The sequence below is a fragment of the Bufo gargarizans genome, chromosome 8 (assembly GCF_014858855.1).
Source record: "Bufo gargarizans isolate SCDJY-AF-19 chromosome 8, ASM1485885v1, whole genome shotgun sequence".
NCBI lineage: Eukaryota > Metazoa > Chordata > Amphibia > Anura > Bufonidae > Bufo > Bufo gargarizans.
Window position 1 is genome coordinate 197,244,228 of NC_058087.1, and position 18,877 is coordinate 197,263,104.

The following is an 18,877-nucleotide window of genomic DNA, read 5'->3' on the forward strand; positions in this document are numbered from 1 at the left end:
CAGAGACATTACGTTCCTAGGGACGCATATTTCGGCCAATGTCCAGGAGTTGGCCTCACTTAATTACACACCGCTACTTCAGTCAGTCCGTACCCACCTCCAGAATCTAAAACTGCCTTTTGTATCTTGGGTTGGAAGGAAAAACTACCTTAAAACTTTTATCCTCCCCAAATTCCTGTATCTGCTACAAACCCTCCCTATTTGGTTACCAAATTCATATTTCACAGAAGTCCGCCGTGTGTTCACACGCTTCCTTTGGAATGGCAAATCTCCTCGTATTGCCTATTCAGTCCTCACTAGGGATAAGAAGCTTGGAGGCTTTGGGATGCCGGATGTTAAAGTATATTACACTGCTGTACAACTCTGTAGATGCGTAGCTGCTATGTCTCGTCAATCTAGCTCCCTTTGCTCTCGCCTTGAATCTACACTGCTCACCAACCAAGATCGGCTCACTCTGTGGGGTGTCCGAGCCTTCTCGGCTAACCATTATGCCTCTTCACCGGTTTGGAAGGGTATGCTGGTAGAGTGGTCTAAAATGGTCCAATCCCAAACATTTAACTTCCCTAATCCATGTATGCCACTTAAACTGCTACAAAGCTACTTCCACCCATCCATTTTAAACCCCTCCGGTATTTGGTCTAGGCTCGCCGACATGTCTTTGCGTAATGTCCTCTTACCGGATGGCAGTTTGAATTTGGATTCGTTATTGGACCTCCCCGAGGTTAAGACTGCGCCATTTTTCCACTTAGCTAATTTTAAGAGAGATATTACAGGTGGTATTAGGTCCCTTCCTGGTAGCAGCTCTTTATCATGGCTCGAGAAGAAAGTGGCCACTAAACCCACTCTTAGGCCGCTATCCCAGATGTACAAAAAAATACTCTCCTCACTCCCTCCGGAGCTTCGTTTTGTGACCTCCTGGGAGAAGGAGCTCTCTTTGAGCCTTACGGAGCCGGAAAGAGCCTTTATCTTGGCACATTCGCACGGCTTTAACCGCTGCGTGAGGATTCAGGAGAATTCCTTCAAGCTCCTTAGTAGGTGGTATAAGACACCTGAATTCTTACATAAATTGAACCCGGAAGTTCCAGAAGCTTGTTGGAGGTGCGGCTTGGAAATTGGCTCTTTGTCACATATTTGGTGGACCTGCCGGAAAATTCTGCCGTTTTGGAAACTAATTGAGCCTTTGATTAACCAAATATGCAATTCCAGGATTGTCCTGGATGCTAAACTTATTTTATTATGGTGCCCCAATACTACCCTCACCCCTGCCAAAGATAACCTTCCGACCATGTTGCTCACAGCAGCTAAGCTGCTTATTCCTTTCCTGTGGAAAAATGACTCTCCCCCGACTATCCTTATGTGGACAGACAAGGTAGACCAGATCTACCGTTTTGAGGAGCTGGCACACTGGGAAACTAACTCACGTTCCCGCTTCCTGAAAATGTGGTCTCCATGGAAAACATATAGAAACTTTGCTTAGAAGAGCAGAATTCCCTACTTCCCTGTTCTCCCCCGTTCCATCCCTTCTTGTGTGTTTCCTCCCTATGTTTCCCGTCCCCTTGCTAACTCTTATTTTATGTTTGATAAACATGATTATATATAATGTTTGTACATGATGTATATGTCGGACTCATATTGTGATTCATTGTCATTGAGCTGTAGTCATGTATAGGCATTTAACCTCTGCTTTTTCTTTCAATAAAAAGAAATATGGTTAAGAATATAACTACTATAATACTGCTCCTATGTACAAGAATATAACTACTATAATACTGCCTCCTATGTACAAGAATATAACTACTATAATACTGCTCCTGTGTACAAGAATATAACTGCTATAATACTGCTCCTATGTACAAGAATATAACTACTATAATACTGCCTCCTATGTACAAGAATATAACTACTATAATACTGCTCCTATGTAGAGGAATATAACTACTATAATACTGCTCCTATGTACAAGAATATAACTACTATAATACTGCCCCTATGTACAAGAATATAACTACTATAATACTGCCCCTATGTACAAGAATATAACTACTATAATACTGCCCCTATGTACAAGAATATAACTACTATAATACTGCCCCTATGTACAAGAATATAACTACTATAATACTGCTCCTATGTACAAGAATATAACTACTATAATACTGCTCCTATGTACAAGAATATAACTACTATAATACTGCTCCTATGTACAAGGATATAACTACTATAATACTGCCTCCTATGTACAAGAATATAACTACTATAATACTGCTCCTATGTACAAGAATATATCTACTATAATACTGCTCCTATGTACAGGAATATAACTACTATAATACTGCTCCTATGTACAAGAATATAACTACTATAATACTGCCTCCTATGTGCAAGAATATAACTACTATAATACTGCTCCTATGTACAGGAATATAACTACTATAATACTGCTCCTATGTACAGGAATATAACTACTATAATACTGCTCCTATGTACAAGAATATAACTACTATAATACTGCTCCTATGTACAGGAATATAACTACTATAATACTGCCTCCTATGTACAGGAATATAACTACTATAATACTGCTCCTATGTGCAAGACTATAACTACTATAATACTGCTCCTATGTACAGGAATATAACTACTATAATACTGCTCCTATGTGCAAGACTATAACTACTATAATACTGCTCCTATGTACAAGAATATAACTACTATAATACTGCTCCTATGTACAAGAATATAACTACTATAATACTGCTCCTATGTACAAGAATATAACTACTATAATACTGCCCCTATGTAAAAGAATATAACTACTATAATACTGCCCCTATGTACAAGAATATAACTACTATAATACTGCTCCTATGTACAGGAATATAACTACTATAATACTGCTCCTATGTACAAGAATATAACTACTATAATACTGCTCCTATGTACAAGTATATAACTACTATAATACTGCTCCTATGTACAAGAATATAACTACTATAATACTGCTCCTATGTACAGGAATATAAACTACTATAATACTGCCTCCTATGTACAAGAATATAACTACTATAATACTGCTCCTATGTACAAGAATATAACTACTATAATACTGCTCCTATGTACAAGAATATAACTACTATAATACTGCCTCCTATGTACAAGAATATAACTACTATAATACTGCCTCCTGTGTACAAGAATATAACTACTATAATACTGCTCCTATGTACAGGAATATAATTACTATAATACTGCTCCTATGTACAAGAATATAACTACTATAATACTGCTCCTATGTACAGGAATATAATTACTATAATACAGCCTCCTATGTACAAGAATATAACTACTATAATACTGCTCCTATGTACCAGAATATAACTACTATAATACTTTGAAAATAAAATATAATATAATATACTACTTTTATCAATGGTAATGTGTAGGTGAACATTTCTGATTGGATGATTTCAGAGTTATAACTTTTTTGGACATGACATTAAATCGTTTGTGACTGGTTGTTGCTGTGGATTTTTCTTTATCTACATATGGCACGTTTGGTCGGATCCTGAAGATTTCTTTGTTCTGCTTCAATACAGTGCGGGTGAATTTCTCATGCAGGAACCTGGTTTTGGATTATACATTTCATTGCCTTCTTATGAGAACATTGAGCTCAGGGAGGAACGAGGGAAGAACGAGGCAGCAGTGAAAGTGAAAGTAAATCTGGTCAGCTCCAGCCTCTGTCTCACAGAACTGAAAGTAACAGTCATTGAGACACCGCTGGAGAGGATCAAAGTGTGAACCAGGCGTCGAGCTGCCTCCACCCAGCAGAGCACAGGGCTATCACCGCTCTCAGAGATCAGGGTCGTCTCCAAACCCAGAGTCCAGAACCCTTCCTAGAGGCCAGGACCAGATCTCTTTCTAGAGGCCTTGACTACAGTCTTCACGGAGGCCAGGACCAGAACGCTTTCCAGACTCCAGAACCAGAGCCCTTCCCTGAGTCCTTCACAGAGTCCAGGGCTGGCACCATTATCAGAGCGTAGAACCAGAACCCTTCCCAGGGTTTGGCACTATTCTCAGAGCCCAGGATTGCCACCTTTCACAGATATTAGGCTTCATGGTCAGATTGAGGGTGACATTTGACCATTATTCAATCTGCAACACAGAGATTCCAGGAGAAGGACAGGTGAGTGCGTGTCTGAGTGGGTTCTGTGGTGACTGAGCAGATCACAAGATATCCACCAGTGGAGTCCTGTTGTATTTTTCAGTGGTCATAGAGTGGTGGACATCCTTTTGAGTCTCCACTCCAACGTAGTGGAAAAGACTGTATGAGGCAGGTTTAACAACAATGGTATTGTCAACATCAGCCTGAAACTGAAGTGCGTTGGAGAAATATGTGCGAGACATGTGTGAAATGCAATATGAACCGCACTGATCGTACATTTGGCGCAGTTTGGTTTGTTTTTACATCTGCGCTGTTGTGACCAGGGCGATATTTTTGCCTCTTTTTGGACAATTTTTTGGCTTAAAACTTGAAGGACGACTTTTTAAATACCTTTGTGACTAAATGTATTCAGAAGTGATGTTTCTACGCAGCACTTGCCAGTTTTCACGATGGTGGTGTGGCCAGCGGGACGGCACATCGATCTTCTTTTATAATAATTTTCTGGCTTAAATTTAAACAGAGATGGGTGGCCGCTCCGAGCTGCCGTAGGCTTCAGTTTAGGTGCACAGACTGCCGATCATGCGCCAACACAAGGGATATCAAAACCAATGTAGGACACACCGCTCTTGATAAATCTCACCCATTGTGTGAATACTGATCACCGACCACATCTACTCTTTTGCCAGTGAAAAAGTGTTTGCACCACTATTGTGGCATAAAAAAGTTGCAAATTAGGGTGCATGCAATATTTGTGCCATAATTAGTGATTTTTTTGAGCTTCCTGACACTTTTCTACAGTGGTGAGAAAAAGGGCAGGGCTTGGTAGGAGGGGTGGGGCTTTGTTCTGCCCGCCGAATGTACTATAACTTATGGCAGAAACTTGTGTAAGTTACAGCTGAAGTCTACCCCAGCACCGAGCCCCAACCCATCCCTTGGTTGGACTCTACAGCTCTTCATCGCCATCATCATCATCTCTTCTCTCTTTGTAGCATTACTTAGAAATAGGAGGATGAGAAGAATATGTTTGTCCATCATCATCATCATCATCCTGTGTATTGTGTCCAAAGCCTACACTAAAGGTCAGTCTGAGTGTGGTAATATCTATCTATCTATCTATCTATCTATCTATCTATCATTTATCTTCTGACTAGGGCTGGTCTGTCCTTGTTTGAACTCTAGAAATCTTGTTAATTTGGAGAATTTTCATCTACTGTATTTCCTTTCCACAGACGTTCAACAATCTAATGATCTCGTCAGAAATCCATCTAACCAGATGTCTGATCATCCTGAGGAACAAGAAGTGAGCCCTCAAGTGGGAGATAGCTTTTCTGCTAAAGACATTCCTTCATCTAAAGAGACAGAATTGGGACGTAGGCAACCATCGGGGGAAGACCCCTTGTCAGAGAATCAGGATAGTAGGATACCAAGAAGGGTACGGAAGTCAGCAGGTGAGGCCTCCACTACCACCATTGTCTTCTTGTGCTTTGTGTGGAGTCCTGTTCTATCACATAACACGGTGAATATGGCGGGGACAGGACTCTGGCCTACAAAAGTGCTACAACCAGAAACACCTGAAAGTGGCAGAACTTTACATTATATGATGATCGGGCCCTGTAGACTGTGGCCCTGTGGGGACGTGTTCTGCTTATTAGCTGTATTCTGGAGACTCTAGATAAGTCGCCCATGATCAGCAATAGAATGACTATGATTAGAGGTGGTTTTATTGTTTCACTATGGAAAAGGCAGTTACAAGCAAACTTGTAAATATCACGTAAAAAGTCCAGGCCAATATCTTTGAATACTGGTAAGCGGCACAGAGCACCCCTACATCTACAACCCCCTGCCCTGACCCCTGCTATTGTCTATTCTACCTTCAGAGCCTTCTATCAACAGGGATCGGATCCGCTGGTTACTTCTGGTCAGTCCGCTGCTGATTGTCCTGCTGAGTCTGATCACGTGTGCTCTAGGTAAGAGGTCCATGGTTCAGTCACAGTTAGAGATGAGCGAACTTCTGTTTTAAGTTCGGCGTCTAAAGTTCGGCTTCCGGTTAGCGGAGAATCCCGATCTGGATCCGGATATGGATTCCGACTTCCGTTGTGGTCCGTGGTAGCGGAATCAATAATCGGCCATTATTGATTCCGCTACCACGGACCACAACGGAAGTCGGAATCCATATCCGGATCCAGATCGGGATTCTCCGCTAACCGGAAGCCGAACTTTAGACGCCGAACTTAAAACAGAAGTTCGCTCATCTCTAGTCACAGTCTCTACATCTATTACCTGCTCAGAGGCTGAGTACATGCGGTGAGTGCGGATCCCCCCCTCCGACCCCAGCCTGGCCCTCTACAGGGGTGATAACACTGGGTGCAGTCACTTTACATTTCATGGTCTTCTTCTAATATATTTATTGGACTAAGCTTAGTTGTGGTTCATTTTGTGCAACATCTTTTCACAGGTAAAAAGGCGCTATGGAAACCAGGAGAAGACACCCAAAAAATTGTACTCTCCCCTCCCCAAATATCTTTTATGGTACAACCAGGACATGGTGGTGAAGTCCCCCGAGGTGGAGGTGAGACTTATATTTATAGTCAGCTAATATTTTTGCTTTCGTAGGCCGGCCATACACAAGAGATAACGCTTGTTCAGCCGACAGTTATCTCTCCCGATCCTCCCATTCAAGACGTTTGGTCGACCATGCGAATGTAGTGAATGGGGACTGGGGAGAAAGACGCTGACAGATTCATTTGGCAGCAACTGGTTGAAATCCAGCACGCCCAATCCTTACCTCCCCTGATATCAGTCAATGGGAAGAGTTGTGAAGACGCTTTACACAACAGATGGGTGGTCAAATCTGTTGAAATTGACAGGTTCAACCAACATAGATCTCATGTGTATGGCCAGCTTTACACTGTGTCTGCCCAAGTCATGCTTCAGGACCTGTTTAAAGGGCCAGACATTGACTCATAGAGTAGACATCCAGCAGTTGAAATTCGAGAGGCAACTTATTCACATTCCGTTTTTCGCAGGGAGCATTGCCATTGTCCTAAGACTCCCTACGCCAACTTGTCGCTCTCCACAAGGAGAAGCTTTATATCCCCAGACCTGACACACCAAGAACACACAATCATCACATCACTTTGCTGCTCAATCTTTACCTCTGAGTTCTCAGAAAACCATAGTCATAGTGACAAATCAAAAGTTTTGATTGGTCGGAGTACAAGTGCTGAGAGCACGCTGTTTCTCCTCGCTGCAATGAGGAGAGTATGCGAGCGCGTCTCTCTCCTCGTTCTATAGATCAGTGGAGGTCTCGGTGCTCAAACCCCCAACAATCAAAACACTGAAATAGATCTCTATGACATAGCAAACACTTCCTGAAAACTCAATGGCCCTTTAAGCACTATGTAATTTTTAGCTCATTAATTCTGTGCTGATTAATTCAATAATATGTCTTTATAGTGGTCAGATCTTGTTTTTTCAGATACAGAGCTCTAAATCCTCTGCTTCCCTGTCATACTTTAATGTTGACATTTTGACTGTCTGTAGCCACCACCAGAGGTATTGGGAAGTTTAATGGGAGCTGTATACATCAGACTAGAGTGAGCTCCCCCTAGTGGTGGCTTTAGTCTATGATGGATTCTTTCTCTCTGTTAATTACAGAACTAATGCTTCAATGATGATAGTGTAGACAGAATATTGTATTTGTTATCTTGTCACACACATATAGGGATAGAATGGAAAACAAAATAAAGGAGAGGGATGATCAAGGTGTTGTATGTATGAAACCAAGGACTGGACAAACCAAAATTTCAAAATATATTGTAACTTTGATGGGTTGTCCGATAAGGGAACAACTTCAATTAATGTGGGGCTCTTGAGCCTCAACACTTGTAGGATCCTTTAGAATTATTGAGAACCAACGTCCCGAGACAAGAGACATTTCTTGTGGGTCACAAGCTGGTATGATGTAAACCTGTGAGGAGCTCTATGTCTGAGGCCACTAACCTCATAGATGAAGATGCTGTTATAAAACATGGAGAAGGTCATTGAAAATATTCATGACATGAAAGCTTCATTCTTATAACGTTCTTATGTGAGGAGATCTAGTAAAGGAGAGTTACTGTAAATGACTAGACAATATTTCTATATAATAATAAGGTTATTTTCTATCCAAACAGAAGGAAGAAGAAACATGAAGACAAGCTCCAGAGGTGCAAAGCCTGGAGGAGACCATGATTCCTACTCAGGTAAGATACATGCACCTCTATAGACCCAATGACAACTAGAAACAAGGTCCTGGGTTACTCATTTAGACAAACCATTTAAGAAGATCCAGATATAGATTACAAACATTAGAGTATACACAAGCGTATATCCAGCTCACCAGCACTCCTGTAGAGGTGGTTTCTATTGCACGGATTCAGCCCCAGCCTGGGCTCCAGTTAGGACCAATGCTTGAAAGGAGATCCAGCAAATGTTGAAACAAACCTTCTCTTTATTGCCATCCAACGTATGAAAAGACAGTGACACAAATTACACCAACCCCAATTCTAATTTGTGTCACTATGTCTTTAAAAACTTTAGATGGCAATAAAGAGAAGGTTTTTTTCAACATTTGCTGGATCTCCTTAAAGGGGGTTGTTCGGGTTCAGAGCTGAACCCAGACATAACCCGTTCTTAACCCTTCTGAGTTAGTGCCATAGACGTCACTGGGAATACTACTAGGCGGAAACCTCCACCTAGCAGAGCCCGGTACGTCACCGGATCTGCGGAAAAAGCCCTTGCCCTGGGAGAGCATTGGAGCATGAAATGGCCCCATACTCAACTCATACGGGCTGATTTGGTAAAGACGGGGTTATGTCTGGGTTCAGACAACCCCTTTAAGGGAGATTTTTGGGTGTATATAGGCTAATTTCAGGCTATACAGTCCGTGCATTTCGCCATAAGCTTCTGTGAAACAATCACCAGTATAAGAGAACCAGTGGGGACTCTCCAACATCTTCATGTTTCTTCTACATGGGAAAAGATAATAGTCTTGGCACTGTACCAAAGGCTCTGAGAAATATCTCCACAACTGTAGAAGAAGCAGGTGACCAGGACAAGCTCCAGAACCTCTGGAAATGTCTCATCTTCAGGTACAACACAAATGCATAATCCTGCGAGCAACAGCCGGGTAATATATCACAGGGTTTCTCTGGGACTGAATGTCTCATGGTGGGAGGAGGTCAATACTCCAGGACATCTGCTGATCAGTAGGAGGATCAGCTGCAGTACCAGGCAGGACAGGTCATCAGTGTTGGAGTCCACGAAAACCTTACAGGGAATGTGTCATCAGAAAATTACCTATTGTTTAAATCACGTTTTTATGTTAAACATTTTATAAGAGTCACAATTCTTTCACACAATTTCATTTGTAATTAGCAAATTTCGAAGTCATTTCAATTTAAAAAAATCTGCATCCTCCTGAAAAAAATCTATAAAGTCATGGCCACCCGGGGTCTCACATCCAGCTAAGTTGCCGTCCACTGCCTGTTGTCAGGCAGGATCTATCCATGGTAACAGAGACTCAGAAGACATCTGACAGGAAGTGGGGGCGTGTCAGAGCTCGCCGAGTCCTGAGCCTGACGAAGAACTGCTTTTCACTGCCTCTGAAGACCAGAGAAGCTACTGTGTGCTTTGGACTTTTCCCTGATCACGCCAGGTCTAAATTTGTGGCCGTGGCGAGGAATGGGAAGGGGAGGGGCCGGCAGGCACGTTTTAGGGTCAGCACGTTGTAAGGTCCATTCAGATGTCTGTAGTGTTTAGCAGTTCGCAAATTGCGGACCGCTAAACACTGACACCGCACATCGCCGGCACTTAATAGGTAATTCCTATTCTTGTCCGCAGCTGCGGACAAGAATAGGACATGCTCTATTTTTTCCCTGAGCCGCAGACCGGAAGTTCGGGGCCACAGACCGGAAATGCGGATGCAGACAGCACACTGTGGGCTGTCCGCATCTTTTCCACCCCTATTGAAAATGAATGGGTCCGCACCCATTCCGCATTATTGTGGAATGGATCCGGACCATTCAACGGACGTCTGAATGGACCCTTAGGAGTAGAAAATGGTCTAAATGTAACAGCGAGGAAGCTTCTTACATTTAGAACTGGCGCTGTAGAGGCCTGCTTTTCCTGATAACTTCGGCGGATCCTCCGCCAGCACAGGGGTTTATTAAGACCGGCATCTAAAATAAATGTGCCCCTATGGCTCTTAGAAAAGAGCAACACAAAAACATGATTGTTTTTCAAAAATGCTTTGTTTAGCAGTGGAAACAGATAAAACTTTATAAAATCGGTGTCTCTGTATCGTAGGGATGAGCAGAATAAAAGTGACGTTGTGTTTCCCACACGGTGCGCACCGCAATAACAAAACCCAAAAGTCGCATGTACCCCGAATTATAACCAATAATGATGGCAGCTCATCCCACAAGAAGTAAGCCCTGACACAGCTGCATCCAGAGAAAAATACAAAAATAGTTGTCAGAAAATGTCTGTACTGGTCCCAGAGGCTGTTCAATAGCAACATGGCGACCGTAGCCCAATCCATCAAAATGTGCGCTGCAAAAGCAAAAAGGTGTCATTCCTGAACCCTGCATCGTACCCAAACATCAGTTTCCATCCACATTTAAGGCATTTCCATACACAGTAGAACCCGCCTAACAACTTAAGGGGCGCGTTGTGTCTCAGATGCCACACACTGGGTACGATATACCCCAGAGCCTCTGCAGTTGTCAGCACGAGATGCGTAAATCACCACACTGGACCTCAATTGGGCATGGTGCTCTTTTACTCCTGAACCCTCTTCAGGCAAATTATTAGGGCCACATGAAGGATGTTTTTAATATTAGGGCCACATGTAGGGTGTTTCTAAAACCATTTTGCCCAGTACAAGAATAAGAGGACTCGCCCTTGTGACGGAATGGTGTGTCCGCCTGCGGTCCTGCTCCTATCTGACCCCCTGGTTGGTGATGTCTCGGACGTCTGCGGAGGGGATGGGGCACCCACGGTGGAGATCAGCCCGACTGCCGAGTGGCCCGGCCTTCTTGGTACAATGTGTTGCGCCCTGGAATCACTCACCAGACGTTGCTGTATGACTTGAAACAGGGACTGACTGATTTATTTAGGGTCTTGGACACAAGCATTTATACACACACTGAAAGCCTTATGTAACCCTAGACATGTCCAGGCTGGAATCAGACCATCGGATTTGCATACAGATGGCCTTCTTACAGCCTCAGATTACACAGCCCTGGAGAGGTGAGGTACACAGTAATTAGCGTACAATTGCATTTCAACCAGGCCATTCCAATCCTTACAACAAAGGGAAAAGAGAATACATTTAAAAGCACACCAGTAACCAAATCTAGCACGAAATAAGATGTCCATACACTTAAACGCACAACCGAAATATAAAAGGAAGGAAAATGGTCTTTCAAATTGTTATTTGTCACGTGGCCCGCTGGACGGCGCGCTCAGGGCCGTTTCGTGACATTTCTCCCCCCCAATAAAGTCCGACGACGCGGTTGGACCCCAACGGGTCAAATAGGGGGAGTCGGTGAGCTCGGGTCTCCGGGTTCCCGGGCAGATTGCCGTGATAGTCCATCGGCATTCCCATTCTGAGACCCGGGCCGGTACTGGACCGTAAAATTAAATGGTTGGAGGGCCAGGCTCCACCGCAACAGGCGTCCGTTTTCCCCCGCCACCCGGTTGAGCCACACCAGTGGATTGTGGTCGGTCATAACGGTGAAGGACCGCCCGTAAACATATGGCTGAAATTTCCTCAGGGCCCAGACCAAGGCCAAACACTCCTTCTCCACCGCGGCGTATCCCACCTCCCGGGGTAAGAGTTTGCGGCTGATGTACGCCATCGGATGATCCCCCCGTCCTCCCCCACTTGGCTTAGCACGGCTCCCAGTCCGAACATTGAGGCGTCTGTATGGACGATAAAACGTTTGTTATAATTCGGAGCTGCTAAGAGGGGGGCTTGGGTTAGGGCGGTTTTCAGCTTCTGGAAGGCTGCTTCACACTCCGGGGACCACAGGACTTGGCGGGGTAGGGATTTCTTGGTCAGGTCTGTCAGGGGTTTGGCGAGGTCGCTGTAGTGGGGGACAAACTTCCTGTAGTACCCCGCGGTGCCCAAGAAGGCGAGGACCTGGATCTTGGTCACGGGGGTGGGCCATTCTAGAATGGCTTCTACCTTGGCGGGTTCTGGTCGCTGGGTCCCACAGCCCACCCGGTGGCCGAGGTACTGCACCTCGGACATCCCTATTTTACATTTTTCCGGTTTAAGGGTCAGGTTGGCGTCCCTGATTCGATCTAATACCACCCCCAGATGGTGGAGGTGTTCCTCCCAGGTCTGGCTGTATATGGCTATGTCGTCCAGGTACGCGCAAGCGAACTCCTGTAGGCCATCGAGGAGGCGATCGATTAACCGCTGAAAGGTGGCCGGAGCGTTCTTCATCCCGAACGGCATGACCCGGAATTGGTACAGGCCGAACGGGGTGATGAAGGCCGACTTCGGGGTCGCCTCCTCTGCAAGGGGAATCTGCCAGTACCCCTTGCACAGATCGACGGTGGTCAAGAAATGGCCCTGGGAGATCTTGTCTAACAGCTCGTCGACTCGGGGCATGGGGTAAGCATCAGTGATGGTGCAGTCGTTTAACCTCCGGTAGTCGACGCAAAATCGAGTGGTACCGTCCTTTTTGGGGACCAGGACTACGGGCGATGCCCAGGGACTGGCCGAAGGCTCGATCACCCCCAGCTCCAGCATTTCCCGGATTTCAGCCCGCATGGGTTCGCGTACTGCCTCCGGGAGTCTGTATGCTGGTTGCCGGAGGGGTCTCTGGCCGGGGGTTTCTACTTGGTGCACGATCCGGCTGGTATAGCCGGGGAGGGCAGAAAAGATCTCTTGGCGGTCTTGGAGCAGCTGCCTAACCTGTGCCTGTTTATGGGGTCCCAACTCCTCCCCCAGCTGCACCTGCGCTACCCCTGAGGGCTGACTATCTATCTCGGGAAGCTCTATCAGGGGAAACTGTTCTGCCTCCTCGGTGGCTGGAGCGCAGATGGCCGACACCGTCTCCGGGCGCTCGTGGTAGGCCTTGAGCATGTTGACATGGAACGTCCGCTGAATCCTGGTGTCGGTACAGCTGACAACCACATAGGTGGTTTCTCCCACTTGGGTTACCACCCGATAAGGGCCCTGCCAGGACGCCTGCAGCTTATTCTGCCGCTGTGGCTTTAACACCAGGACTTTCTGCCCCACGAGGAACGAGCGGCTGCGGGCAGAGCGGTCGTACCATGCCTTCTGCTGGGCCTGAGCTGCCTGCATGTTCCCCTGAACTAATTCTGTGAGTTCGGTCAGGCGCTCTCGGAGCTCCAGGACGTAACTCAGGACGGGGAGACCATCGGCTTCCTGTCCTCCCTCCCACTGAGCCCTGACTAAATCCAAGGGACCCCTGACCCTGCGTCCGTACAATAATTCGAAGGGGGAGAACCCGGTCGATTCTTGGGGAACCTCTCGGTAGGCAAATAACAAGTGGGGCAGGTATTTTTCCCAGTCCTTCCTTTCGTGGGCGAAGGCTCGGATTAGCTGTTTCAGGGTCCCATTAAACCGTTCGCACAGCCCGTTCGTCTGAGGGTGATATGGGGCACTGTGAAGCGCCTTAACACCGCACAGGCGCCAGAGCTGTTGGGTCAGCTCAGCAGTGAACTGGGAGCCCTGATCAGACAAAATCTCCCGTGGGAATCCTACCCGAGAGAACACCCGTAGGAGGGCATCGGCGATGGTGTCAGCCTGGATGTTGGACAGGGCCACCGCCTCGGGGTATCGGGTGGCGTAGTCCACCACGGTGAGAATATATCTCTTCCCGGTGGCGCTGGGGCGAGGCAGGGGGCCAATTATGTCGACCGCCACCCGACTAAAGGGTTCTTGTATGATGGGCATGGGGTGCAGTGGGGCTTTTGGGTGGTCTCCGGTTTTCCCCGTCTTCTGACAAACCGGGCAGGTGCGACAGTACTCTCGGGCATCCTCACTAAGACGGGGCCAAAAGAACGCTTGTGTTAACCGGTGTCGGGTCTTGGTCACCCCTAGGTGACCGGCGAGGGGAATGTCGTGGGCCAGTCTCAGGAGCTCCTGTCTAGGGGCCTGAGGGACTATTAATTGTTTATGGGGAGCCTGTGGCTTCCGGGTGCCCCCCCTTGCGGTGTACCTATACAATAACCCATCCTCCCACTCAATGCTATCGTCCCTTGCGCCTTCCGGGCCCTTGCCGGCCCGGTCGCGATACCTCTCTAGGGTGGGGTCGGTCTGAGTCTGGTGTCGGAAGGTGGCCGGGGAGCCCCATGTGAGGGGGTGGTCAGGTCGAGGGGATGTGGTCTCGTTTGGTCGGGGTTTGGGTTGTGGTCTCACCTGGGTCCCGACGGGAGTGCCGTGGTTGTTCCGGTGGCTCTGTTGCCGGGTTGTCACCGGGGCTGCCGCGTCCGTGGCGTAGGCCGAGACCAAGCGTCCCAGGTCGTTCCCAAGGAGGATTTCAGCCGGTAGTTGGTCGAGTAAACCCACCCTCACAGATCCCTCCCCAGACCCCCAATCAAGGTGGACTCGGGCAGTAGCGAGTCGAAGTACTTTTCCTCCGGCCACGCGGACAGCGACGGTGTGGTCTAGCCGGTTCTTTTTGGATATCAGGTGGGGGCGCACGAGCGTGATGGTGGCGCCGGAGTCTCGGAGGCCCTCGGCAGCCCGCCCGTTGATCCACACCGCCTGTCGGTGGTGTTGGCGGTTGTCAGCCGAGGCAGCTTGTACGGGGTCGGCCTCGTGCAGCATCCCCCATTCTTCCTGGGGGTCCCAATACGGGGATTCGGTTTGGTAACAGTGGGCCGCAGGTGGTGCTCGGGGGGGTCCCCGCGGAAGGGGAGGTTGGTTGGGACAGTTCTGACGGTAGTGCCCCCCCTGGCCGCACCCGTAACATCGGATGGTAACCGTGGAGTGCGAGCGGTTTGTCTGGGGGCGGTTCGCCAGTCTGGGTGCCGGCCAGCGAGTCGGTGGCTCCGGGGAAGGGGTGGTGGATAGTGTGGGTCGAAGGGGTGGGGGTCGCTCTGTCCCGTTGGGTTTCCGTGTGTCCGTATACTCATCTGCCCAGGTAGCCGCTTGCTGCACCGTCTGGGGCTTCTTGTCCCTCACCCACTCCCGTACTGCCGGGGCGGTGTGGTCAAAGAATTGTTCGAGGAGGAACAGCTGGGTGATGTCTTCCACGGTTCGAGCTTTGCTCCCTGCGAACCAGGTCTTCAGGTCCCTTTGCAGCCGGTGTGCCCACTCCACATGGGTAGTGCCGTTGGGCCGGCGTGAGTTCCGGAACTTCATCCGGCTGGCCTCGGGAGTGATGGCAAAGCGGGCCAGTAAGGTTTGCTTTACCTGCTCGTAGTCCCGGGCTTCCTCGTCTGGGACGGTTCGATAGGCCTCCGCAGCTCGTCCGGTCAACTTACAGGCGAGAATCCCGACCCAAGCGGAACGTTGAACCTCGTGTATTTGGCACGACCGCTCAAAGTCTTGGAGGAAGCTCTCGATCTCTTCCTCCGCCTCGTTAAAAGTCTTGAAGACCTGGAAGGGTACTTTCCGGGCCGCTGGTCTCTCGGGGTTGGGGCTCTCCACTCTCTGGTACTGGATTTCTGCCAGCCGTAGCTCATGCTGGCGCACCCTCTCCCGCTCTTCCTCTTGAGCGATTTCTTGGACAATCTTGTGGAAGGTGGCTTCCGTCGGGGCTTCTCCGTAAGCCGCTGCCCGCTGTTGTACCTTTTTCTGGAAGGAATTTTCAGAGATGGGTGCCTGGGAGGGGGTCGGTGGTGGGGGTACGGGCGCGGCCCTCTCCCGCTGATCCATGTCCATTAGCTCTTCGACCAGAGCATCCTTGGTTTTCGAGCCCGCAGTCCCTCCACGGTTCTCCAGCAGATCTCGCAGAGTGTCTCGTTTACAGCTGGCGTATGCTGCCATGCTGAGATGAGGGTCTCTTCTGGGGGTGCAGAGAGCAATCCCACCGCTGCCACCAGTGTGACGGAATGGTGTGTCCGCCTGCGGTCCTGCTCCTATCTGACCCCCTGGTTGGTGATGTCTCGGACGTCTGCGGAGGGGATGGGGCACCCACGGTGGAGATCAGCCCGACTGCCGAGTGGCCCAGCCTTCTTGATACAATGTGTTGCGCCCTGGAATCACTCACCAGACGTTGCTGTATGACTTGAAACAGGGACTGACTGATTTATTTAGGGTCTTGGACACAAGCATTTATACACACACTGAAAGCCTTATGTAACCCTAGACATGTCCAGGCTGGAATCAGACCATCGGATTTGCATACAGATGGCCTTCTTACAGCCTCAGATTACACAGCCCTGGAGAGGTGAGGTACACAGTAATTAGCATACAATTGCATTTCAACCAGGCCATTCCAATCCTTACAACAAAGGGAAAAGAGAATACATTTAAAAGCACACCAGTAACCAAATCTAGCACGAAATAAGATGTCCATACACTTAAACGCACAACCGAAATATAAAAGGAAGGAAAATGGTCTTTCAAATTGTTATTTGTCACGTGGCCCGCTGGACGGCGCGCTCAGGGCCGTTTCGTGACAGCCCTTCACACTTCTTGCCACAGCAGGGGTACTGTAGGTTGTAGGCTTGTCTGAAGAGATGGGTTGTCAAGTTTCTCTTGAAGGTTTCCATGGTAGAAGAGAGTGTGTTATGTTGGGGTAGATAGTTACAGGGTAGAGAAGGAGGTCTTCTTCAGAGGATCAGAGATTACATGTGGGAAGGTACCAGGAGATCAGGTCACAGAGGTACGGAGAGGTCAGGTTTCTGGACGACCTTATATGTCATGGTGTTTTCGCATTGAATTCTCTGGGCAATGTGGAGCCAGTGAAGGAATTGCCAGCGCCAGTCTAAATGTGGGACAGGTTCTGAGCTTTCTTACATTTAGACCATTTTCTACGCCTAAAATAGGTGTAGAAAATGATGAATGAGAAGGGCCCACCGACCCCTTCCCTTCCCCACCCACGCCATGCCCTCTTTTTTAGACCTGGCGTTAACGGGGAAACATTGCAGATTGCGGCGCAACTAACCATTGGGCTGCATTTTGCACCTGAAATACACCTAATATAGGTGTATTTCAGATTAATAAATTACCCCCTATATGTCTAGTTTCCACCAAAACAGAAGAAAGAGGACACCGTAAGACAAGCTCTGGAGGACAAAAGTCTGGAAGAGGCCATGATTCATACTCAGGTAAGATACATGCGCCTCCATAGACTCAATGGAGATAAGAAACACTGATTGTTCTTACCCTACAACATGTTGGGTACTGATCCCCTGTGGGGTTAAAATGCTCATGACACCCCTTGGTAGATTCTGTGAGGGGTGTGGTTTCCAAAATGTCACTTCTTCGGGTTTTCTTTTTTTCTGTTTAGCCTCAGAGCCTCTGCAGTTGTCAGCCAGTGCTGTATAAATCACCAATCTAGGTTTCAGATGCACATGTGCTCTTTCTCTTCTGAGTCCTGCGTTGTGCCCATACCGCAGTTTACGACCACATATGGGTTGTTGATGTATTCAGGGGAAATGCGTAAGAAATTGTGGGGTGCTTTTTCTTCTGTTACCCCTTGTGAAAATGCAAAAATTTGTGACTAAAACTTTATCTTATTGGGAAAAAAAATGTCATTTTCACAGCAAAGTGTTTCTAAATATGTTGAAACAACGCACTCACTACACCCCTCAATATATTACTTGAGGGAGGTAGTTTCCAAAATGGGGTAACTTTCAGGGGGGTTTCCACTGTACTGGTAATTTAGGTTTCAAACGCAACATGGCTACTGAAAACTATTCTAGAAAAAAATCTTCTGTCTAAAAGCCATATGGTGCTCCTTCCCTACTGAGCTCTGTGGTATGCCCATATAGCAGTTTACAACCACATATGGGGTGCTGATGTATTCAAGTGAAACTGGGTAGCAAATTGTGTGGTGTATTTTCTCCTGTTCATCCTTGTGGAAATGAAAAATGTGGGACTTAAGCAAAATTTTATTGAAAGAAATAAAGTTTTTACAGCCAAATGTTTCAAAATTCAGTGAAGTCAAAGCACTTACTATACCCTAGATAATTTTGTGACTTTTGAAACTTTTTGCATTTTTACAACACTCACTCCAGTTTTGAAATATAGCTGGGAACGTAGGCGTGGTTAGCTATGTTAATTAGTTTCACTCCAGATTTATCACTGAGACTTGTTTTTGAAAAAAGTCACACAAAAAAAGTACATCTCACTCCAGTAGGAGGGCGGAGTAGGATAATTATAGGTTGGAGTCATGTCTGAAGAAGTGGGTTTCAGGTTTCTTTTGAAGGTTTCCACTGTAGATGAGAGTCTGATATGTTGGGGTAGCGAGTTCCAGAGTATGGGGGATGCACGGGAGAAATCCTGGAGGCGATTGTGGGAAGAGGCGATAAGAGGAGAGGAGAGAAGGAGGTCATGTAAGGATTGGAGATTATGTGTGGGATGTTACCAGGAGATCAGGTCACAGATGTATGGAGGACACAGTTTCTGGACAGCCTTGTATGTCATAGTGTTTTGTACTGGATTCTCTGGGCAATGGGAGCAAGTTAAGGGATTGGCAGCGAGAAGAGGCAGATGAGTAACTTATTAATAATATG

General features: G+C 47.2%; 1 protein-coding gene across 8 annotated transcripts in view; it reads left to right on the forward strand.

The window, feature by feature from the left end:
* Window positions 1–3,770: 3,770 nt before the first annotated feature.
* Window positions 3,771–18,877, forward strand: part of LOC122944490 (interferon-induced very large GTPase 1-like) — a 28,146-nt gene continuing 13,039 nt past the window's right edge. For 5 of the 8 annotated variants that reach the window (XM_044302818.1, XM_044302819.1, XM_044302822.1 and 2 more), the window contains exons 1-7: window positions 3,771–4,183; window positions 5,152–5,241; window positions 5,392–5,610; window positions 6,040–6,129; window positions 6,618–6,731; window positions 8,338–8,406; window positions 17,384–17,467. In XM_044302818.1, the coding sequence (XP_044158753.1) occupies window positions 5,172–5,241; window positions 5,392–5,610; window positions 6,040–6,129; window positions 6,618–6,731; window positions 8,338–8,406; window positions 17,384–17,467 (646 nt within the window). In that variant the 5' untranslated portion in view covers window positions 3,771–4,183; window positions 5,152–5,171. The remainder of the gene's footprint in view (window positions 4,184–5,151; window positions 5,242–5,391; window positions 5,611–6,039; window positions 6,130–6,617; window positions 6,732–8,337; window positions 8,407–17,383; window positions 17,468–18,877) is intronic. The other 3 variants (XM_044302820.1, XM_044302824.1, XM_044302821.1) reach the window with 2 other exon arrangements.